The sequence below is a fragment of the Octopus sinensis genome, linkage group LG7, assembly GCF_006345805.1.
Source record: "Octopus sinensis linkage group LG7, ASM634580v1, whole genome shotgun sequence".
NCBI lineage: Eukaryota > Metazoa > Mollusca > Cephalopoda > Octopoda > Octopodidae > Octopus > Octopus sinensis.
In genome coordinates, this window is record NC_043003.1 from 1,917,901 (window position 1) to 1,944,800 (window position 26,900).

At 35.8% G+C, this 26,900-nt stretch overlaps 1 protein-coding gene across 2 annotated transcripts in view; it reads right to left on the minus strand.

Moving 5' to 3' along the window:
* Positions 1-9,505: 9,505 nt before the first annotated feature.
* LOC115214530 overlaps positions 9,506-26,900 on the minus strand; it is a 33,069-nt gene continuing 15,674 nt past the window's right edge. Inside the window, exons 3-6 of one of the 2 annotated variants that reach the window (XM_029783732.2) lie at positions 26,563-26,850; positions 25,366-25,431; positions 13,853-13,918; positions 9,506-10,624 (exon numbers count right to left, since the gene is read on the minus strand). In XM_029783732.2, the coding sequence (XP_029639592.1) occupies positions 13,881-13,918; positions 25,366-25,431; positions 26,563-26,850 (392 nt within the window). In that variant the 3' untranslated portion in view covers positions 9,506-10,624; positions 13,853-13,880. Of the gene's footprint in view, positions 10,625-13,847; positions 13,919-25,365; positions 25,432-26,562; positions 26,851-26,900 lie in introns of both variants that reach the window. The other variant, XM_029783731.2, reaches the window with a different exon arrangement.

Genomic DNA, 26,900 nt, shown 5'->3' on the forward strand with positions numbered 1-26,900 from the left:
TGGTGACACTCTCTGAGCATCCACCTCCACTACTAACTTGGTCACCCAGGTAGCGGAAACTATCAACTACTTCTAGTTTCTTCCCTGGAGTGTGATGGAATCTGTTTTCTGAGTATTGTGGTGTCTATTTCCCTGTGCATCTGCCGCACATGAAAGCTATCTTATCAGTTATTTCCCTTTGATGTTGCTGCACCTCTTATGCGTCCATAGCTTACACTGGGTGCATCTTATGGAGTTTCTACCTACACCTTTCCTACAGATTGAGCAGGGCCACCTACCCGAGGGGATGTGTGCTGAGTACCTCTTGCTGCTTACTAATACTTTGGTCTTTGCTACATTTATTCTAAGGCCCTTTGATTCCAACCCTTGCTTCCACACCCGAAATTTCTTTTCTAGTTCCGGTAGTGATTCTGCTATGAGAGCCAGGTCATCAGCATAGAGGAGCTCCCAGGGGCAACCTGTTTTGAATTCCTTTGTTATTGCCTGGAGGACTATGATGAATAAAAGGGGACTGAGGGCTGAGCCTTGGTGTACACCTACTTCTACCCGGAATTCTTAATTATATTCGTTGCCAAATATATAGATATATATACATATATATACATATATATATATATATATATAATATATACATATATATATATATAAATATATACATATATATATAAATATATACATATATATTATATATAAAATATACATATATAATATATACATATATAAATATATACATATATAAATATATACATATATAAATATATAATATATAAATATATACATATATAAAATATACATATATATAAATATATACATATAATATAAAATATATACATATATAATATATAATATATATATATAAATAATCAATATATACATATATATATAATAAATATAAAATATATACAATAAAATATATACATAAATAAATATATTACATATATATATAAATATATATACATATATAAATATATACATATATATAAATATATACATATATATATATAAATATATACATATATAAATATATACATATTATATATATAAATATATACATATATATATATATAAATATATACATATATATATAATAATATATACAATATATATATATAAATATATACATATATATATATATATATATATATATATATACATATGTATATATATAAATATATATATACATATGTATATATATAAATATATAATATTATATATATATATATATATATATATAAATATATTCATATATATATATATATAATATATACATATATATATAAATATATACATATATATATACATATATATATATATATAAATATATACATATATAATATATATATAAATATATACATCATCATCATCATCATCATCGTTTAGCGTCCGTTTTCCATGCTAGCATGGGTTGGACGGTTCTACTGGGGTCTGTGAAGCCAGAAGGCTTCATCAGGCCCAGTCAAATCTGGCATGTTTCTACGGCTGGATGCCCTTCTAACGCCAACCACATATAAATATATACATATATATATATATATATAAATATATACATATATATATATATATAAATATATACATATACATATATATATATAAATATACATATACATATATAAATATATACATATACATATATAATATATATATATAAAATAATACTATATATATATATATATAAATATATACATATAATATATACGCGAGAAAGAAGCAAACAAGAATGGATAGGTTTTTAGTACGATCGTTTCATACAAGGACAGGTTTTATTAAAAGTTGCAAAGATTACAGCATATAAACGAAGTCCCGTACTCATCAGCTAAAATACATGTAAGTTCTCTAGACCATCCTAGTGTTTGAGGCTATACTCATGAAGTAATGTAGATAATTAAACAGATTTCTAAAGTTCATTAAAGTTCTTTAAAGATGATGTACAGTCTTATCACAGAATTTTAAAAAAGTTTTGATAGCATCACAGAGAAGGTGACCTAATCCATATGAATTTCCATAGATAGGATGAGGATTATATACTCACAGAAGACAATTTTATCCATTGTTAATTACAACGAGGTGGGTCTCAATTCCTGCTTATTAGCATTACAGAGAGGGTGAATTAATCCTTGTATATATGCACAGATTCCAATGTTGTGTAGATGTAAATTTCCAGAGAAATGGAGATGAATTTCATATTACAGGCGATAAATTTTACAATGGTTGAACACAATGAGGTAGGTATCAATCCTTGTTATATGATTAGGTGTTGCCATATTAATCACATTACTGCTATTCACAAGAGGCTGTAGCTATTTAACTCTTAAAGGCTGAAAGGCTTACTAGATCGGCCAAGAATAGAGAAGGGAATAGAAGAAAAGAGAGAAAATAATGGAGGAGGGAGCAAAAAAGGGGGGGGGGGAGAGGGGGGACTAAAAGAGAAGAGAAAAGGAAACAGAGAATAAGAAGAAAAAGAAGAAAAAGAAAAAAGAGAAAAGAGAAAGAAATAGGGAAAGAAGGGAAAAAAAGAAAAAGAAAAAAAAAGAGGGTTCTAGCTATACAGAAGAGTTAGTAGACTGTAAGTCTGGTTTTAATCAACAGGCATCTAGGAACTAGAGGAGAATATTATTCTTTGACCAGTAAACCATTAATTTATTGCTGTTGAAATCAGCTATGAGTTTAAAGAGAATCTAAAGAGATAACACAGTCAGGGGTTAAGGGGTCAGATGCTAAAATCACCAGAAAATACATTAGGAAAATCTAAGTATAATCTTATCAAAAAGTCATTAAAAATTTACTTATTTAATTTATTCATTTTATTGTCTTAAGGAGTTGTCGTTATTATTCATACATTGACTGACTACAGGTCAAATCTTATAAGATCATTTACAAGGTTAGGGGATTGTCTATCATAATGAAGATAATCATATTATCACCGAGGGAATAGCCTTATTTATTTAATTATGAAATAGAATTATGGGGTACAGTAACTAATTATAATTTATTAGAGTTATGCTATTTAAATTAGATAAGTTAGGAATTAAAATTAAATATACAATTAAGATTTAAAATTAAGAATTTAAAAATTGTGAGTTTGAAATTAAATAAAGCCTCAATAAGTAGCGAATAAGTACTATTCATTTCCCTGTTCTCAAAAAACTGATGCAGATATAAGGAAAAAGATAAAGATAACTGTAATGTGAGAACTCTTAGTTATCTACTTAAAGCAGTGCTATACTAGTAGAAATCAAGTTATATCTATCTATCTAGTTATGAATATTCCAATATTTTAAATATTTTAAAGTCTTCAATTTAGCGTGGACAAAAACTTGACCTAGTTCGATATGGTTATTCAATAAGTTTCTATGTTACTATGCTTTAGAATTTCGTACGTCTCCATGGAGCATAGTGACAACCAACCCTACTATTTTTATACGGAATTGCTCTCCTAACTATTTCCCAATTAAGGGTATAATTTTTATATTATTTTTGAGTTCTCATAGATATCATAGAATTATTTCTAGGAAAACAGTTAGGATTTCTTATTCAACATCCCAAATATGTCCATTTAATAGCTAAAATAATAATAACAACATTAAAACGCCAGGAAGATAGAATAAAAATAATAATATCAGAATGAATACCAATAGCAATAACAATAATACTACCAACAATAAAAACAGCAATAGGAACTATCAAAACATAGGTGAAATTAGTAACCACAGAATGACTAATAACATTAACATTAATAGTAATAATAATAATGCCGATATTAATAGAATAGTAATATTGTTAATAATAGAAAATAATAGAAATAAGGCTAATGGAGAAAATAAGGAGAATGAAAATATCAGTGATTATCTAACAATAATATACAGTTGGATAAAAAAGACTAACAATAATAATAAACATTACGAATAATATAAGAAATCTTGGTAGGACTTTACACCTAAATGATGAAACAGAAGGATCAATAAATAATAACAATACTTTAGATATTAGCACCAACTATAGAATGATAATCAAAATAATAGGAACCTTAAACATCTACCCAGGAATAATCCAAGGCCTGAAGTTGTTCCTCCTGTGTGTAAGTGTAGAATAAAATCAAAATGCCCGGCACCTGGTCTATGTAGGGAAAATAATGTAATCTATAAATGTACCATATCCACGGAGAATAACAAATATTTTTACATGGCTGTACAATTAATTTTTAGCTAGAGTTAGAAATCACATCTCGACTTTTAAATTACGTCATAAAGCTGGTACCACCACACTTTCAAACAAAATCTGGGAACTCAAAAATAATAATAAAAATTATACCCTTAATTGGGAAATAGTTAGGAGAGCAATTCCGTATAAAAATAGTAGGGTTGGTTGTCAACTATGCTCCATGGAGACGTACGAAATTCTAAAGCATAGTAAACATAGAAACTTATTGAAAACCATATCGAACTAGGTCAAGTTTGTGTCCACGCTAAATTGAAGACTTTAAAATATTTTAAATGATTGGAATATTCATAACTAGATAGATAGATATAACTTGATTTCTACTAGTATAGCACTGCTTTAAGTAGATAACTAAGAGTTCTCACATTACAGTTATCTTTATCTTTTTCCTTATATCTGCATCAGTTTTTTGAGAACAGGGAAATGAATAGTACTTATTCGCTACTTAATTGAGGCTTTATTTAATTTCAAACTCACAATTTTTAAATTCTAATTTTAAATCTTAATTGTAATATTTAATTTTAATTCCTAACTTAATCTAATTAAATAGCATAACTCTAATAAATTATAATTAGTTACTGTAGCCCCATAATTCTATTTCATAATTAAATAAATAAGGCTATTCCCTCGGTGATAATATGATTATCTTCATTATGATAGACAATCCCCTAACACCTTGTAAATGATCTATAAGATTTGACCTGTAGTCAGTCAATGTATGAATAATAACGACAACTCCTTAAGACAATAAAATGAATAAATTAAATAAGTAAATTTTTATGACTTTTTGATAAGATTATACTTAGATTTTCCTAATGTATTTTCTGGTGATTTTAGCATCTGACCCCTTAACCCTGACTGTGTTATCTCTTTAGATTCTCTTAAACTCATAGCTGATTTCAACAGCAATAAATTAATGGTTTACTGGTCAAAGAATAATATTCTCCTCTAGTTCCTAGATGCCTGTTGATTAAAACCAGACTTACAGTCTACTAACTCTTCTGTATAGCTAGAACCCTCTTTTTTTCTTTTTCTTTTTTTCCCTTCTTTCCCTATTTCTTTCTCTTTTCTCTTTTTCTTTTTCTTCTTCTTATTCTCTGTTTCCTTTTCTCTTCTCTTTTAGTCCCCCTCCCCCCCCCCCCTTTTTTGCTCCCTCCTCCATTATTTCTCTCTTTCTTCTATTCCTTTCTCTATCTTGGCCGATCTAGTAAGCCCTTCAGCCTTTAAGAGTTAAATAGCTACAGCCTCTTGTGAATAGCAGTAATGTGATTAATATGGCAAACACCTAATCATATAACAAGGATTGATACCACCTCATTGTGTTCAACCATTGTAAAATTTATCGCCTGTAAATATGAAATTCATCTCCATTCTCTGGAAATTTACATCTACACCATTGGAATCTGTGCATATATACAAAGGATTAATTCACCCTCTCTGTAATGCTAATAAGCAGGAATTGAGACCACCTCGTTGTAATTAACAATGGATAAATTTGTCTTCTGTGAGTATATATCCCTCATCATATCTATGGAAATTCATATGGATTAGGTCACCTTCTCTGTGATGCTATCAAAACTTTTTAAAATTCTGTGATAAGACTGTACATCATCTTTAAAGAACTTTAATGAACTTTAGAAATCTGTTTAATTATCTACATTACTTCATGAGTATAGCCTCAAACACTAGGATGTCTAGAGAACTTACATGTATTTTAGCTGATGAGTACGGGACTCGTTTATATGCTGTAATCTTTGCAACTTTTAATAAAACCTGTCCTTGTATGAAACGATCGTACTAAAAACCTATCCATTCTTGTTGCTTCTTTCTCGCTTATAATCACCCCACATTACTGTATTGTTAAATCAGTATAGTTTTTTTGGTGCATCTAAGTTAGGTACCATATTCAAGTAAATTTTTTAAATTAACTTGAATCTTTATTGCTCTTTGCATATATATATATATATATATATAAATAAACTATATATATATATATATATATATAAATATATACATATATATATATAGATAATATAATATATATATATATACATATTATATAATATATACATATATATATAAATATATACATATATATATATATATATATATATATATACATATATATATATATATATATAATATATATATTATACATATATATATAAAATATACATATATATATAAATATATACATATATAGATATATATATATATATATATACAATATATATAAATATATACATAATATATAAATATATACATATATATATATATATATATAAATATATACATATATATATATATAAATATATACATATATATATATATAATAAATATATACATATATATATATATATATATAAATATATACATATATATATATATATATATAAATAAAATATATACATATATATAATATATATAAAATATACATATATATATATAAATATATACATATATATATATAAATATATATATATATATATATATATATATATCCAACCCATGCCAGCATGGAAAGCGGACATTAAACGATGATGATGATGGTGATATGTCTGACCCATAAAAACATGGAACATGAAATTTAGATGATTATCATTATGATAATGATATATATGTGTGTGTGTGTGTGTGTGTGTGTGTTTGACAACTTAATGCTTGTCAAACCTTTCACAGCTTGACAACTGGTGATGGTTTGTTTACATTCCTGTTAGCTAGCAGTTCAGCAAAAGCGACTGATAGAATAAGTACGCAGACTTAATAATTAAGTACAGTGGTCAAGTTGAGTAAAAGCCTGCAAAGCAGTGCCCCAGCATGGCCAAAACCCATAAAAGATACCACCTTTACAATAATTTAATAACACCAAAGCACCAGATGCACTGAACAACAACAACATTATCATAAACATATTTTTACAAGTGCAAGGTCATAACCCGGGGGTGGAGAGCAATTAAATGAACCCCCAGTACATGACTGGTACTTTAGTTTTCAATGCTAAAGTATGAAGGGTAAATTTGAACTCAGAACCTAAAATACCTAAAATTACTGCAAGGAATTTTCTCTGATATTTTAATTACTTGGTTAAGCTGCCATAATTAGTATTACAGTGTGGAGGGGCATGGCTTAGTGGTTAGAGTATTAGGCTCACGATTGTAAGGTTATGAGTTCGATTCCCAGTGGCATGTTGTGTCCTTGGACAAGGCACTTTATTTCAACTCTCTCCAGTGCCCTCAGCTGGCATAAACAAGTAGTACCAGTATTTCAAAGGGCCAGCCTTGTCACACTCAACTTCCCAGAGAACTACGTTAAGGGTACACATGTCTGTGGAGTTCTCAGCCACTTGCATGTTAATTTCCCGAGCAGGCTCTTCCATTGATCAGATCAACTGGAACCCTCATCGTTGTTGCAACTGATGGAATGCCAGCTTCAATATTACACTGCCTCGTACATATATTTTAGTGTTTAGAGTAACCGCTTGTGTGTTGAGGGTGCTTCTGTTCTGCCCCTTCTTTGTTGAGTCGGATGCTGTGACACTGGGCCAGATGTTTCTACCATCCTCAGTGTTCATGCTGTACCATTTCCCCCTTCTCTTGAGTCGGGTTGCTTATTCAGTGGCATCTGGAAATATCTTTTCTCCTCTTTGCACCTAATCCAAGACTCCAGAGCATCGAGTGAACCCTGGTGGCAACAAATCTTTTATGATATCATCATCATCATCATTTAACGTTTGTTTTCCATGCTGTGATGGGTTGGATGGTTTGACAGGATCTGGCAAGCTGGAGTGCTGCACCAAGCCCTAATTGTCTGATTTGGCATGGCTTTTATTTGTTTTGGGCAGGATGCCCTTCCTAATGCCAACCACTTTACAGAGTGTACTGGGTGCTTTTTACGAGGCACCAGCCTGGTAGCTTTTTATGTGGCATCAGAACTATGACTATACAGAGTACAGTATTAAGCATAGATCTTAGTCTTTTCTACTCTAGGCACAAGGCCCAAAATTTTGGGGGAGGGGTCCAGTCGATTAGAGTGACCCCAGTATGCAACTGGTATTTAATTTACTGATCCTGAAAAGATGAAAGGCAAAGTTAACCTAGGCGGAATTTGAACTCAGAACATAAAGATAGATGAAACACCGCTAAGCATTTCGTCTGGCATGCCAACGTTTCTGCCAGCTGATCGCCTTAATAATGATAATCTTTCCTCCTCTAGGCACAAGGCCTGAAATTTTGGGGGAGGGGGCCTGTTGATTAGATCGACCCTAGTACGCAACTGGTACTTAATTTATCAACCCTGAAAGGATGAAAGGCAAAGTCGACCATGGCGAAATTTGAACTCAGAACGTAAAGACAGACGAAATACTGCTAAGCATTTCGCCCAGTGTGCTAATGTTTCTGCCAGCTCCTCGCCTCCTTAAGCATAGATCTTATTGCAGTGCTTCTGAGCCTTCTCTGGATCAAGTTAAATCTTTTGCTTCTACAATACAAAATAACTACAGCTTACTACCAAAAAAAAGAAAAAGCATTAATAATGCATAAAGAAATGGAAATGAATGCAGCTGGAATTAAGAAGTTACGGGTGAATATAATGAAACATTTTTATTGTAAAATATAACAGTTGATGTTCAGGTCAAACAATAACTCATTTACAATCAAGTAATAAGTTTAGATAATGAATAGATTTGTATTTAAATAGTTAAATTAGTTTTAAATGTTTTAATTCTCATTAGTCCCTTTTAACGTTCATTGAAATAAAATGCCTTCTTAGACTGTCCAGCAGCCGGAAAGATTCAGAAAATACACATTTAATTTAATTTGAGTAAAAATAAAAATATACCACAACCATCATTTTTATCTTAGCTTTTCAAATTTACCATATTTGATGGCATAAAAAGACACTATAGCATATGAAATACACCCCAATTTCAGCAGCCCATATTCAGGAAAAAAAGCATTTACTACATTAAAAGATGTAATATTTAAAGTAATTATTTCAAAGTCTGTTAACCAAAGCTGAAACTGATTACTTTGTCCAAAAAGTTAGCAGAAGAACTCAACAGAAAGCAAGACAGCTCTATATTTAAGGGATGAGGAATTATGTACATTATTTACATTTGACGGATATTTGTCCTCATCTTGTTTGTTGTTGGGCATATGGTGTAATGCTTAAGACCGCGGGCTACTAACCCCAAGATTCCGAGTTCGATTCCAAACAGTGACCTGAATAATGACAATAATGATGATAACACCGAAAAATACCTTAGGAACGAGAACCCAGGTTTGAAATTTCCCCAAGACACCTGATGAAGGCTGGAGGGTATATCAGCCAAAATGTTGTATTGACAGCAAACAAGATGAGGACAAATATCCGTTGAATGTAAATAATGTATAAAGCAAGACAGCAAATATATTCTACATGATTACAGCAATCAAAAAGGATCAACTGTTGTGAGCAAACATCACCGGTCCATTGTTATAAGAATTCCTTTTACTGTGCAAGTATTGTTGATGATAATAATGGTTTCAAATTTTGGCACAAGGCCAGAAATTTCAAGGGAGGAGTAAATTAATTAGATCGATCCCAGTACGCAACTGGTACTTAGTTTATTGACACCGAAAAGACGAAAGGTAAAGTTGACCTCAGCAGAATTTGAACTCAGAATGTAAAGATGGATGAAAAACTGCTGAGCAGTTTTCCTGGCCTGCCAACAATTCTACCGGGTTGCCACCTTAATGATAATAATAATCCTTTCTATTATAGGCACAAGGCCTGGAATTTTTCAGGAGGGAGGTTAGTTGATACTTATCTTATTGGCTCCGAAAGAATGAAAGGCAAAGTCTACCTCGGCAGAATTTAAACATAAAGCCAAAAGAAAAGTCGGTAAGCATTTTGTCTGGTGAGCTGAGAATTATTCTACCAGCTCACACCCCCCTCCTTCATTAGGAACAATAACAATAATTTTTAACTAAATATTATTAAGGGGTCAGACTTGGTAGAAGGGACCATCTGGATTAAAATTAGTCTATAGTAGTGAGTGTCAGGGACAAAATAAGTTTTTGGGAGACCCACTTTCGCATATAAGACCCGGGGGTGATTTCTGAGACATTTTTATGAAAGAAAAAAAAAAGTGTCTTAAAAGCCATCATTTATGGTATATTGCACAAACACTGGATATTCAGCATCTCTTGAAGTCATGACGTATCACTCCTTCACTTTGCTCCGACATTCTATGGAATGGTTAAACCTTTCAAGAAACCGTTTCCACTGAGCTTTTTACCAATCTGTGAGAACAGGGAAGTGACCTCAGCTTCTAATTTTTCTTTCCTTTTATTCACCGTTGAAGAGATGCTTCATATTTTCCCTTCTTGATTGCAGTGTCAATCCAATAATTCTTCACAAAATGTCAAATCTGCAAACAAAGAAAATACTCTAAATCTAACATATCAATGGCTGGTTGGGGTACTGTATTTCATTGTGCAACCATTGCACAGGGTGCGACAGAAGTAACGCCCTTTTATATTGAATCATGTTGTTTTCATGAAGCAATACTTAATAGATTTCTTAAAAACTTTGTAATTTTTTTTCCTTAGTTTATTATTTGTTTCTTTAATGCAATAAATTTGTGTTAAAGAAAAAATGATTTACTAAACATTTATATACAATAAAAGTTATTAAATGCAAAAAGAGCAACACTTCTGCTGCACCCTGAATACTATCAAGTACATTAAAGGCCGGCATTCTTTCACCTGGACTTGAAGAATCATAAGAGAACTCGGTAGTTTCCGTGATCACGTGTTGTCTTGTCAAATATCAGTTGACGAAATGGGAAGAGAAAGCTAACGGGTTGTGCGTGCATGCTTGTTCTTTTGTGTGTGTGTGTACATTCCACAACACATCTTTATATATAAAAGTAAGGTTGTGTGTCTGTCCCCTTCGATTTAGATTCCTAACTACTCCCACATTTTGCGGTGCAGTTTAACCAAAACCGGGTATCTTATAGTCGTGATTCATATTGAGCCCTTCTGGGTATTAGCGCGCGTCTACGATGAGTCTACGATTTAAAAAAAAATTTACCATCATTTTTTTCCATTTTAATGCATTTTTTCGCTATTATATAAGGGAAGTAACTCTCTAAAAATGTCTACGATGAGTCAACGATTTAAAAAAAAATTTACCATCATTTGTTTTCCATTTTTAATGCATTTTTTTGCTATAACTCTCTAAAAATGCTTATATAGTTATTTCCCTTACAAACCCGAGCAACGCCGGGCGATACTGCTAGTATATATATATAAAAAAGAACAGGCACACAAACACACACGCACAACCCGTTAGCTTTCTCTTCCCATTTCGTCAACTGATATTTGACAAGACAACACGTGATCACGGAAACTACCGAGTTCTCTTGTTATGATTTCTCAAGTCAAGGCGAAAGAATACCCAAAGGTTTCTAAGTCAACACTCCTGAAACATGCAAATTACTTATTTTTCTATCTTTGATCACATTGTTTATATAGACGTATTCCTATACGAAACGTAACTTTCAGTGCAGGCTCTAAATTTTATAGAAAATCTTAATGATTTATGGTATTTCGTTATGCAACCATAAATTACATTAAATGTTTTTATAAGTCGACACCACATTCTACTGTGTTAGCAGTGTTCTTCTTTTTCATTATTTTGTTAAAGTTATTTCAGTAGAAATTATAACCAGCACTGATTTTTTTTGCTGCAACGTTTCGTATCAAGACATCAGATGTTTGTTTACATCTGACGTCTTGATATGAAATGTTGCAGCAAAAAAATTAGTGTCGGTTATAATTTCTGTTGAAATAACTTTTAACAAAACGATATGGAAAACCTGAAGAGATCATTTTAAAGGGTGTCTAAACAGTGTCAAAGCTATAAACAAAAGCACTCATAATCGTAATAATTTCAAATTTTGGCACAAGGCCAGCAATACCGAGTGCGGAGTTAAGTCACATTGACCTCAGTGCTCATCTGGTCCTTATTTCATTGACCCCGAATGGATGAAAGACAAAATCGACCTCGGCGGAATTTGAACTCAGAATGTTGAGATGGACGAAATGCCACTTTGCAGTTTGTCTGGTATGCTAATGATCCTGCCAGCTCACTGCTTTAACAATCATAATGGTTTCAATTTTTTGTGCAAGGCCAGCATTTGGGGAAGGATTAATCAATTACACTGACCCCAGTACGTCACTGGTACTTTGATTTACCGACCCTGAAAGGATGAAAGGCAAAGTCAGCATGAGCGGGATTTGAGCTCAGAATATTAAAAAAAGCCGGATGAAATTCCATTCAGCATTTCGTCCGACACGCTAAGGGTTCTGTCAGCGTCTTGGCCTTCACAATCACAACAAAAGCCACATTGATTTCAGGAAATACTCACCGGCAGATTTCCTACAGTAGGCACAGGCATGGCTGTGTGGTAAGAAGTTTGTTTCCTAACCATGTGGTTCTAGGTTCAATCCCAATGCGTAGCATTTTGGGCCGGTGTCTTCGGGCCGACTAAAGCCTGTGAGTGGGTTTGATAGACGGAAACTGAAAGAAATAAGTGTGTGTGTGTCCACGGCTTGACAACCGGTACTGGTGTGTTTACATACCCCGTAACTTAGTGGTTCAGCAAAAGAAACCAATATAATAAGTACCAGATTTAAAAGACAGCAAGTATGGGGATCGATTCATTTGACAAAAAATTGAAAAAGGTGTTGCCCCAGCATGGCCGCAGTCTAATGATTGAAACAAGTAAAAAAGATAGAAAAGAGAAAGGAAAGAAAACAGATCCAGAAAGGCAAGCAATGGAACAAATGAGCGATGGAATTAGTGGTTCCAGGAACACATTTCGTTTCGTTTTCGCATTTCAAAAGAGAGAGAATGAAAGATGAATTTCATTTAATTGTTTGGCATAAAAAAACATGGAATTACAAGAGACGTGTGAAGGTGAGTAAACTGGCAAACCATTGGTTACAATGCCGTGGGCTCCAGTTGATTTGGCCAACGGAACATCCTACTCGTAGAATTAACATACAAGTGGCTGAGCATTCCACAGACACGCGTACTCTCAACGTAATTTTCAGGGAGATTCAGCATGACACAAGATGTGTCAAGGGTGGCCCTTTGAAATACAGGTACAACTCATTTTTTGCCAGCAGAGAAATAAAGTGTCTTGCTCAAGGACACAATGCGTGGCTGAGAATCGAACTCACAACCTTATGATCGTAGTCCTAATAATCTAACCACTAAACCACGCGAGGAGATATAGTCTGTGAATCTAACTGAACCATTAGTGGCCCCAGTGGCATGACATCACAGCTAAAGCAAAATTGTTCACCCTTAAAATATAACAGTGGATCCCCAATTTACTGTTTTGCCTGTGTGGACCCTCAAAGAGCTTATATGGATCCCGGTTGAGAACTACTGGCTTATAAGGACAGAAGGGAATAGTGATAATAGAATGGGCAACTCTTGTATAATGCTTTTTACAGCTCAAATTCTTGGCCACTCAGTGCAGGATTTGAACTCACAACTTTATGTTCATGAGCCAAAAGCTGTAACCACTAGGCTAAGTATCTTCCTGTTCGAAAAAAAAAATTGTAAATTATACTTGCCTTACTTGTTTTTTGAGCCCCAAAAGGTCAACTTTATATAATAGGGTCTTCAGCCATTCCACTTCCATCGGCTATGGGAGGAAAAAAATAATGATAAATAAAACGAAATGTAGATATCCGTTTCAGCAATAAGAACAACAGAAACCACATTTACCATTGACTACGATACGATGGTGGTAGAATGGTAAATGTGTGTCAGATTGGTAGATATGTGGATGATTGGTAAACTTGTAGAAATGGTGGAGCGACAGATAGAACACCCAGTGACAATTAGTTGTGTTGCTTTATATTTCGGTGTTCAAATCTCTGTAAGAGCCTTTCATCCTCCCGAGGCTCCATAAAATAAATTTTATTGAATGTTGATGCTATCAATCTGTGTCCCAAATTGAGGGCGGTGCAATGGTATAAACAGAAGAAGGACAATCTAAATGGTAGTAGAATTTAGTAACACCTGGGGCCGTGGCGTACCTTTGAGTTTGCTATCTCCCTGCCAACTAGACAGGCTTATACAATATAAGTGGAAAAGTTTCACTGAACTTCTGTTTCACAGTATCTATGTATTTGTTCGAAACATCCATATGTTTTTAGTTGAGGTTTTGTGGAAAACATTTCAAATTTGTCTGTATAAAGTATCGATATTTGCCCGACTGATGCAATGCCTTTCAAACAGAAACCAGTTTGTATACTCTCTTTTACCTGTTTCAGTCATTTGACTGCGGCCATGCTGGAGCACCGCCTTTAGTCGAGCAAATCGACCCCGGGACTTAGTCTTTGTAAGCCTAGTACTTATTCTATCGGTCTCCTTTGCCGAACCGCTAAGTGACGAGGACGTAAACACACCACCATCGGTTGTCAAGCAATGCTAGGGAGACAAACACAGACACACACACATACATATATATATATAAACATATATACGACAGGCTTCTTTCAGTTTCCGTCTACCAAATCCACTCACAAGGCATTGGTCGGCCCGAGGCTACAGTAGAAGACACTTGCCCAAGGTACCACGCAGTGGGACTGAACCCGGAACCATGTAGTTGGTAAACAATCTACTTACCACACAGCCACTCCTACGCCTATATAGCATTTTAATTTGATGTTTGAGTAAAATAATTTCGTTAAGGATTTCAAAGGATTTCAAATCTATCTATGTTATTTGGAACGTTTGATGTTTGCATAAAGGATTTTAAATTGATGTGTATATAATTAGTTTTACCTGTTAAACATATTAAACTTGTTACCTGTACAAAGTACAACGTTTGTGCAACCGTCCTTTTCAAATATCGTACTTTATGCAAGTACAGGGTGTTCAAAAAGTCTCTCCGCAGTAAGTATTGCAAAATAAATACTTATAAGATGGTATAAAGCTACAAAAGAATATATTAGACTTTAAAAATACTTCATAAGAGGTGTTGAAAGTGTCTTGCTTCGTTTTCAATACATAAAATTTAATTTCTCTTTTACTGCCGTGTGAGCACTTCCTGGGCTGATTTCCGTTTCCTGTGACAATTTGCGTAAGGACTTTGACGGGCTTGCCAACAGTTTATCAGAAATATTGGAGAGGGTTTCGTCTGAAGGAACAGTAGGCTTACCGCTTCTTGCTGCCATCTTCCACTGAGCCTCCTGTGTCTCTAAATTTTCTTATCAAATCCCCGCACAGAGTGTCCCGATGTGGAACAACAGGATTTGGAAAGGTTTCACTGAACTCTCTGTGTATTTGTTTCCGGCACGAAACACGCATTCAACTAAAAACGTAGTTCTTCAATGGTTAGCATGTCGACACGCTGAAGGGACACAATGACTGAGGGACAATGGCCAACACCCGGCCGCCCATGCAGTGAGAGCCAGGTTGCGCATGCGCAGGATGAAAAAAAATTCACTGCGGAGAGACTTTTTGAACAGCCTGTACGAATTTAAAACACTTTAAAATAACACAAACATAAATTTAGAATACTTTATACAAAAATCAGTGAAATTCTTCATACAATCGTCAATATAAAATAATTTAAACAAACATCTATTCCTGTTTAAAATATTGCACACAAACATCAATTTGAAATGCTTTTCATACCAACATCAGTTTAAAATATTTTATATTAACAGCAATTTCAAAGCATTGTAATCCGCCGAGGTCGACTTTGCCTTTCATCCTTTCGGTGTCGATAAATTAAGTACCAGTTGCGTACTGGGGTCTTTGGAATGAAGATAAGAGAATCAATGTCACATTTTAAACTTGAGAAAAGTCTTGCACAGTTTTACTGTTCTGCTTACAGACTGTATTTGTAATATGCGAATCAGTTGGTTGATTTCTTTTCCTGAAAATCCAAGCTTATCCAGACGGACAGTTCGGCATTTACTCACAAAACCAAGTGTTCCTATTATTATTATTGGTATAAATGTAAAATTGTAATCCGGATGATATAAAAGCTTGAGGTTTCGAAGCAGTTTTCCATAGTTTTTTCTTCTTTCTCTTTGAAAATCAAAGAGACATTCACACATCAGCAAGACAGCTGACCTCTATGACGGTACATACATTTTCTTGTCTGTTCCAGACGACAATATTTGACCTGATATGCTTACACTCGACATGTTTTGATGAGAATGTTCCACCAGTATTCCTTCTGCTGGTATTTGCATACGTATTCAGTAACAGAGCTTTTTTCAGTTATTATTCCAGGTCAATCATTTTCCCAAATGGTATTGTTTTTGCGACAATGTCATGTCGCATAGGGCCGTAGTACTTTGATGTCATTTTTGGGCATCTGCAAATCACGTGTGTGATATCTTCCGTGGAAATATGACATAATCTACATTTTCGGTTGCATCTTAGGAGTCCAAGGGTTTCACTGTCTCTATTGTTGATTAGATATTTAGTAGCAATCTCCCGTTCTTGGACTGCAAACGCATAGCCTTCAACATGTAATGCTGTGTGTGTGTGTGTGTGTGTGTGTGTGTGTGTGTGTGTGTGTTTGTCCTCCCCGCCCCCACTATCACTTGACAACCAACACAGCAGTTCGGCAGAAGAGACCGATAAAATAAGTACTAGGCTTACAAAGAATAAGTTCTGGGTCAATTTGTTCGACTAAAGGCAGTGCTCCAACATGGCCGTAGTCAAATGACTGAAACAAATAAAAGTATATATATCGGCCTGCTTGCTTAACCAGCGGGGTGGCGTCATTTGAAGGCTAAAAAAACAATGCGAAGCGCATTGTGACCAGCGATGTGTAGCAACATCTGATAGCCTGGTCGGTCACGGTGATCACGGTGATATATATATATAAACAAAATAAGCAACAGGGATATCCAGATATACCTCTGTATATCCTTGTTGCTTATTTTGATTATAATCACCCCATTTGATTTATATGGATAATACCAGACCAAATTCTGGTGCCTTCAACTTAAGTACCATATTCAACTGAATCTAAATTTTACTGAACTTATATATATTTATATATATGTATGTATGTATGTATGTATGTATGTATGTATAAACAAGCTGTTTCTTTAGCTTTGTGTGATCATACTCACAGTCCAATCACTGAAATAGGTAAAAGACAAAATAATATACAACTTAGGGAAGGAAAAGGTAAGTCTTCCAAACGGAGACTTCACGGAATCATAGACCCCCCCCCCCGCAAAAAAAAACCCCAAAGAACTTCAGGATATCAATTTGTATATTAATTATCCGTACTTACTTTATCAACGATAAAAAGAAAAAGAAAAAAAAATCTTTCAATTCAGTAAGATATCGAACCCATTACATCGACCATCTAATTTGATCTTTTTCTTTCGCCTTCTGAGAGACATCATTCATGTTTTATTTTTACATGTATCTGAATCAGATTGAAGACTATTTGCAAAGTAGCTGGGCCTTGAATTTATGTCAACAATAAATAAAACAGGATTTTTTATTATTATTATAGCGAATGAATGAGAGATATTTACGAAAATCCAAATCTTTTTATTGTTAACTGAACATATGTAACTTTAGACGTGATAATAGTAACGTTTCTTTTTTATTTGTTCCTTGTTACGGTAAAAATTTGTATGCCACACCCAACTGCGGCAACCTGAACAAAGATATTATTTCTTTAGTAAATAAAGATTCATTTTACTTTTTGTGTCAGCAAACAGTTTTTTTTTTTCGTCTTTTCCATTGTATCTTCTGTTTTCGCACAGCCGCGTAATGCTGTGAAATACACAGAATTAGCGAACGGCGACTCCTACCTTCATTTCTTCGTCCCCAATCACATTTCACACGTGAGAAAATCGCGCAAAATAACATATTCATCGGGATCACACACACACGCACGCAAACGCACGCACGCACACACACACACACGCAACACATACATACAAACATACATACATACATACATAAATGAAGAAGACAGTAGAATTGACACGAAGCGCAGCCTCTCTTGGACACAAGATCACTACATCACATCACACTTTGAGGGCTATGCATTTGCAATCCAGGAACAGGAGATTGCTACAAAGCACCTGGTGAACAAGAGGGACAGAGTCGCTCTTGCAATCCCAAGGTGCAACCGCATGTGTAGGCTATGTCATGTTTCTGAGGAAGACATCGCGCATGTGATTAGCGGCTGTCCTAAAATGTCGTCATAGTACCACCGCCCTACGCGGCACGATGTTGTCGCTAAAACAATTTACAATACCATCCGCAAAAAAGACTGTCCTGAAATAAACTTAGAAAATCCCTCTGTTATGGAATACATTCATAAACACCAACTCAAGGAATACTGGTGGAATATTCCCATCAAAACTTCTGCCAAACGTAAACATAACAGGCCGGATATTGTTGTTTGGGACAGAGGGCAAAGGTATGTACCATTACAGAGGTCAGCTGCCCTGCAGATATCAGTAACTCTTTGAAAATAAAAGAAAAAGATGATATCTATGGACAACTGCTTTGAAACCTCCAGCTTCTATATCCAGACTATGAATTCATATTCATACCAATAATAATTGGAGCACTAGGTTTTGTTAGTAAATGCTTAAAAGAGAATCTGGATAAACTGGGATTTTCAGGAAGAGAAATCGACCAGCTAATTCGTACATTACAAGTGCAATCTGTGAGTGGAACAATAAAAATATGCAAGACTTTACTTAAGTTCCGAATGTGAATTTGTCTGTGTTAACAACATCCCAAAGATGGAGCTTTGTGTCTTTGTTGGAAACCGGTTTCCTCCTCAGTGGAAGATTTATAATAATTAAAAAATAGAAGAAACATACATACATGTAATTTTTTGCACTAATGGGTATATGTCAATTAGTATGTTGAGTAAAGCACGTTCACATTTTGGGCTACCTGGTGTCATCCACGGTTGGGATATATTTTTCCGCAGCGTTAGTCGGGATAATAATAATTGAAGAAGGAAACGGAAAAGAAATTTGGTGCCAGTCTTTATTCAGTACGACGATCGTTTCGGCCCGTCCTGCGTCTGTTCTTTTATGGGTGGGATGTTATGCGTCCGATTGTGTTGCATCGATCAGTGCAGTCTGGGTCACATGACTGTATAAAGTGGTGTCCCGCAGGCATGTGGTTGTTTACCCGCTGTATCCGAGTGAAATCGTTGTTGTAGCCAATGCCAGTGCCACCTGACTGGCACCCGTGCCAATGGCACGCAAAAAGCAGAATTCGAGCATGAGCGATGCAAGTGCCGTCTGACTGGCACATGTACCGGTGGCACGTAAAAACACCATTCGAGCGTGACCGATGTCAGTGCTACCTGACTGGCTTCCTTGGCGGTGGCACGTAAACGCACCCAATATACCCTCAGAGTGGTTGGCGTTAGGAAGGGCATCCAGCTGTAGAAACCTTGCCAAATCAAATTGGAGCCTGGTGCAGCCCTCTGGCTTCCCAGACCCCAGTCGAACCGTCCAACCCATGCCAGCATGGAAAGTGGACGTTAAACGACGACGACAATCTACCTATCTATCTACCTATCTATCTATCTATCTATCTATCTATCCACGCACACACAAATGGTAAATTCATGATAAAAATGGCGTAGAGTGGGATGTGTGTGCGGGTGGGGGGGGGGCAGGGCCGGAGAGAGCGGCCATTTTACGTGTGTTTGCTGCAGGCGAAGCAACGTTGCGTGTAACGAAGGGACGCCCAATATGGATGCCACGCAGCGCGGCCCAAACCCAGGCTACGGCTTCACAGCACCAAAGGTCACATAACGGACGCGCAATGCTGACAGACATTCTGTCCCAACAGTCTTTGTGCCCAATTCTGTGCTCGTCCATTTGGGTTGAATATTCAACGAATGCGCATGCGCGGAGCTGCTGCTGGTGTGATTCGTGTGGGGATGTGTGGTAAGAAATTTGCTCCCCAAACACGTGGTTCTGGGTTCAGTCCCACTGCATCGCACCTCGGGCAAGTGTCAGTAATAGAAGACACTCGCTGAAGGGGTGCGACGCAGTGGGACTGAACCCAGAACCATGTGGTTGGGAAGCGAGCTTCTTACTACACAGCCATGCCTGCACCTATATACATAAAAGGTATTGGTATTTAGAAGATCCCAAAAGATCCAAAGAGTGGCAGGTAATGCTAATTAAGTGTTAAAGACAGACCACAGTTAAACTCTTGATTCGATCGTAATACCGCTGAAGAGTTTATCTCTTATGATAAAAGGCAGATTTTCTCTGCCTCCCACATAGTTTTTAATACAATTGTACAATATAGAATTTCTTCAATTGGAATTTACCTATGATTTTTCGAAGTAGATTCGATTGGGTCATGGCATATACATTTTTTTCAATTTCACCCCCAATTCAGAAAAAATTCGAGAAAACTCAATATTTTACGATTTGCCTCTCTCATTTCAAATGCTTTACTCCTGCTATTACCACACACATTCTGCTACTTTCTCTTATTAATGCTTAAACCAATCCTCAAAAAAAAAAAGGAAACAGAGATCTGTCGCTAACTTTTGGTAGTATTCATTGGCGAGCGTACATCAGTTGTCAATTGTTGAAAGAAAGAAATTGTAAGCTAAGAAGGTGTGTGTGTGTGTGTATGTGTGCGTGCGTGCGTGTGTATGTGTGTGTGTGTGTGTGAGTGTATGTGTGTGTAGGAAGTGAAGGATAAAAATATGGCAAGAAGTGGACACATGTACATATATACATACATACATCCATACATACGTACATGCATACATGTGTGTGTGTGTGTGTGTGTGTATGTATGTGTATTAATGTGTGTGTGTTGTCTCTCTCTCTATAAAGCTGAAGTTGTCTGTGTGCGGCAGGTTTGGTAGCCTTCAACTAACACTATCTCCTCCGAGACCCTGCGACGCAAGTTGACCAAAATTGAGAGTATGATACAAGAAGGGTTGCTCTTCCTCCCGTAGAAGATAAAATTCAAATCGGACCATGTTAACACCAAAAATTATTTACATCAAAAACGTGCTTATTTTCTATGAAAATCCCTATTTTTTACGATTTTTTCACTGCTGTGTCGCCACTTTTCGGTGTATTTCAACCAGAAAAATGTTCACTTGAAGAGAATAACAAGCTACATAATGCAAAATTTTTACTTTTCAAAAAACCCATATTCCAGTGGGTCGAAACAAACCCGAGCAACGCCGGGCGATACTGCTAGTATATATATATATATATTATTTACTATTTATATATATATATATATATATATATAGTTATTTATATTAAAGTATGTCGACCTTATTGTCACGGTTGGGATGTCTGTATGTTATTCTCTTTTATGGTGGTTTATTGTGCTTGAAATGATAAATTCATGCAGCATTTACTGTGATTTGCGTTCGACAATTTGGTCACCAGCTGTGTCCATTGTTTCTCAGACAAAACCAGGTTTTGTAGTAGTTTATATAAATCTTTATTTTATTGCTTTTCGTAGCAGGTAGCGAACCATACGAAACACACCTAGAATACGTTTCCTAATATCTATATATTTTAATAAAGATAAATAGTTATTTCATTAGTGAATGACATAAGCCTTTATTGTTAGAGCTTGACATTAATAGGTAATTAATCCCCGAAGGGGAATTATGAGCCGTAACGTATTAGGTCAGAATAGAAACCTCTTCTTTAAAGAAGCTTTTTATTCAAGCGTTATGTTGGGTAACAATCGATAGAGTACGATCGCGAATAGAAGTGGCGGAAATGGGTTCCATCGAAGGATCTCTGGATCAACAGGATGCGTATCTCGTAGATCAGGGGTCTTTCCAGATCGAGCTGGTATTTCGAGCTCACAGATCCGGTACTTTGGGCATTTGATTAGAATGGCGCACGAAAGAATCGCAAGACGGCTTCTTGAAGCCGAGCTAACCGGGAGGAGACCTACGAGTAGACCGGTCACGCTCCGTCCATAAATTGTCATGATGGTTACTCTCATGATCGGATCCTGTTGTGTGCATGTATGTGTAGGAGTACCGACAATTCAGCACCTGACAATTCAAAGCATAGACAATTCAGCGCATGTAACATATGTAATTCATTATTGCATTTTACTGGTGTTGGTTGTATATCAAAAACACATACACATGCAACCTGCGGACACAGCAGTCATGGAAGAGATTAACTCTACGTAAACAAAGAGCATACATGAAACAAACACCAGCAAATAAACATGAACATATATATAAATACATATGAAACGATGACTACACCTTTTGAATCTTCTATGAAAATTGAACTAGTTAACTACAGGTTCAAAGTAGGGGGATCAGTAAAATTGATCCACCGTTTAATATTTATTGCTTTAGTATTTAAAAAAAATATTTTATATTTCAAATATATTAAATATTTTAAAATATTTTGATTCAATAGACTTAGACTGAGTTTCGTCCCCAAAATAACCTTTACCTTTGTCCAATAAGATGCTCTGCGCTGAATTACCTAGCGCTGAATTGTCGCGTCTCGTTACGTGTATTTTGCGCCAGAGTATTCCTATTCGTTCGATGTCCGCTCTGTTTTAGGTGGTCGTCAACTCTAGACTTTTCCCGCTCGCGCCCTCAGTCGCTCTCGACTTCTCTTTATTCCGCTGATGAACGATCGATTCGTTCCGTTTATAAAATGGCAAATTTTTTTTTTTACTGTGGACGTAAGTTACTGTTTCAGTTTACTCAGTCTATATTCCTTACAACTATTTACGTTCTGAGTTTAAATGCTTTTGAGATCGACTTTACCTTCCATCTTTTCGGGGTCGATAAAATAAGTACCAGTTGATCACTGGGGTCGAGGTCATCGATTCCCCCCACCTTTAAAAAAATCTCAAACATTGTACCTGTAGTAGAAAAGAAAAATAAAGCTATTGTTGTTTTGCGTCCTGTTAGCTCTGATTATGCAAAGGTCTGCCTGATCAAGGCTGACCAGATGTATTCCAAAAGTATTCCAGAAATGCTTCGTCCAAGTGTATCATCATCAATCGCTGCACATCACTGTCTTGTGCCCCAGGACTCATGAGGCCCGTTGCCCGGCTTCCATGGCCTATAAGCGTCAGGGGTCACAACATTCCCCAGAACAGGACACCAATCTATTGTAGGGATGGTGACCCATTTACAGCTGAATGGACAGGAGCAACGTGAAATGAAGTGTCTTGCTCAAGAACACGATGCACCGCTCGGTCCTGGAATCGAAATCCCATCCCAACCACTAGGCCACCAACCTTTGCGTCCAATGTGTACCTGTTTTAAAAAGGTAGGGTGTGATTTTAAGAAATTTGGTTGTTATTCCTAGAAGGTCGAGAGAGTGCGCAGAGGTTTTTTTGTTGGCTCCAGTTATTATTAATGTCACCGCTGATGCGTAATTAACCATTTCAATAGCTTCGTGACAACTCCACTGAGTTGTAATTTAAAAAGCTTATTTTGTATATTTATATCACATAGCAGGTCATTCATGTAAGCATTTAACAACAGAATATTTTCTGTCCCTGAAAATTTATAAAAAGGCCAGTCTTAAGGATGCGGTCCTAGCGATATTAAGGATGTGATTTCCCTAGGGAGATCCTCGGTTTCAGCGAGGTTTCACATGAGCGACCACGAGAAGAGAGTTCTAGTTGTGTGTTGTCCTTGTTTAATGGGGTATGGCCAGTTTATGCTTTCTTGGTAGGAATAGATTTTGTGTTTGTTATTTTCGCAGTTGAAAGAATCAGGATTGGTGTATTCCCGTCGGAGGATCCTTCGAGGTTGCTGTTAATGGAATCAGTGCAGTTTGGGCTTGTGGTGTCTCGGTCGCATGGAAATTTCAGGGAAGAATCTTCTGCGTAAGAGTATGCATTGTCTGATATAAGGGCAAGTAGGTTAATGATGTGCAGAAGGATGAGACAAAACCGAACCCTACGTCGCACCAGAGGTGACAGAATGAGGGAGAGAAAGAGGTCCGTCAAGAGATACCGTAATAACGTAATCTGATAAATAGCTAATGAATAAAGAGATGAAAGACAAATGGCACGTTAGCCAAATACGACCCAAAAAAGTTTGTTGATGTCGAGACGGACAACGTTGCTTTCAATAAATCATTCCAAGTCTACAACATTCTGCTGTGTAATGGGTGAATAAGTCTTTATGGAAGCATTGAATCAAAATTCTCAGTTTTTCGCTCAAACAAAGGTCAATGGACCAGGTAATTATGAATTTGTGAGGACTTGTCTCACGCATTTTCTATTGGGACTGATAAATGAATGTTTGTGCTTGTAATAACGGTTTTTGAATGCGAGTTCCGTTTTCCCAATGTATTTTTCTTTCAACCTTGGCATTGTATACTATCAACATTGCCAGGTAGTTACCATCTGGTGGATAGTTCCCGCGAGTTCGACAGTCGCATGATCTTTATTGGCTAACTGTTTGCATTTGTCTTCTATTCAAATTCTTGCAAGCTGAATAACTAACCTCAACACAGTTCCTATTCAATCCAGTTCCTATATACAATACATATTGCTTATATTTTACGTATCTTCAATACAATATATATCCCGTCCTTATGTATAAAGTGATTGCTAAAATATGATTTAATTTCTTTTACCTTTTATTTGTTTCACTCATTGAACGGCGACCATGCTGGAGCACGCCTTGAAGGGTATTGTCGAAAAAATCGATTCCAGTACTTATTTTTAAGTCTGGTACTTATTCTATAGGTCTCTTTTGTCGAACCGCTAAGTTGCAGGGACGTAAACAAAACAAACCAAAGCAGTGGTGGTGGACGAACACAACACACACACATTATATATGTCTGTATATATGTAAATGTGTGTGTGTGTGTGTGTATATATATATATATATACACACACACACACACGAGAAATTTCTGTCAGTTTCTACCAAATCCACTTATAATGTTTTTGTCGGCCTGGGGTTATAATAGAAGACCCTTGCCCAAGGTGCAGCACATAGGAACTGAACCCAAGACTACATGGTTGGGAAGCAGACTTCTTACCCACACAGCCATGTTTGTACAGATATAAATGTTAAGATATAATAGGTACTCTTGCAAGAATTTTACTTACCATCAATGGAACCGTCAGATAAAGTAGAATATTGATGCGGAGGTGAGGTCGTTGTGGTTTCCGGTTCTTCAGCAATAATGTTTGACCAAACGAAAAATGAGAAAAAGAAAAAAAAGAAAAAAATATTGTTTTGTGCGATGTTAAGCATAGCTTGCCATAATCTTCGTTGCTTCATAACAACACAGCGTCCTCCCATACAGATCAAAATATAGCCACATAATTTTTCTAAATGTTATTATCAGACAACACAGCTTTGAATAAAATACATTTATGTAGAGTCATGCTTGATACACACGCACACACGCAACTGGCATTCGGTCAGTTATGATAATGAGGTTTCCAGTTGATCCAATCAGAGGAAGTTTGCTCGTGAAATTAACGTGCGAGTGGCTGAGCACTCCCACATACAAGGGGACCCTTAACGTAGCTCTGCGGGAGATTCAGCAGCTGAATGTCCAGTAAGCCGTGCCAAATGACGAGCGCCTGAACAGCTGCGCCCGACTCTACCGACAAGAACACATGGCTGCGAAGCAAACTTTAAACACCCGACTAAATCCATTTCCTACAACCTAATATATATATATATATATATTCTTTTACTTGTTTCAGTCATTTGACTTCGGCCATGCTGGAACACCACCTTTGAGCCGAAGAAACCGACTCCAGGACTTATTCTTTGTAAGCCTGGTACTTAGTCTATCAAACTCTTTTGCCGAACCGCTAAGTTACGAGGACGTAAACACACCAGCATCGGCTGTCAAGTGATTGTTGGTGGGGTGGGGTGGACAAACACATACATCATATATCTATATCTATCTATCTACCTACCTACACACACACACACACACATATATATTATATTAAATTAAATTAGAGATAAAACCACTATTAGGCAAATCATACAATGAAAAACTTAAGCCAATACATATATAAGCCAATATATATATATATATATATATATATATATATACACACACACACACAGCGGGCTTCTTTCAGTTTATGGCTACCAAATCCACACACAAGGCCTTGGTCGGTCCGAGGCGACGCAGTGGGACTGAACCCGGAACTCTGTGGCTGGAAAGCAAGCTTCTTACCACACAGCCACGCCTGCGCTTATAAATATAACTAGAATTCCTTCATAATGAAGATATTTAAATATTTATAATGATGATTTTTATAAATATTTCATCTCACCTGTGTTAGTAACGGAATGTTTATCTGTAACACGTTTCGAAGCAGAAGTGTCCGTTGATAGATCTTTCACATTTGATATGTTTGTGTAAGGCGGAAAAGATTGCGGAGTGGTGCCAAGCGTCGTTTTCGGTTTTTTGGTAAAAGATTCCGAGTTTGTTTTCGAAGAACTTTTTGTATTCTGCACAGAAGTTGTTGTTTCTGTTTTAATTTTTTCAGTTTCTGTTGGAACATCCGTCGAAGCTGTTGTCACTGGTTCAGTTGTATTTAATAAATTACCCAGGTTTTTCTCTGCAGACAGAACAGAGACAGAAATATTGGTTTCAAATTACATATATATG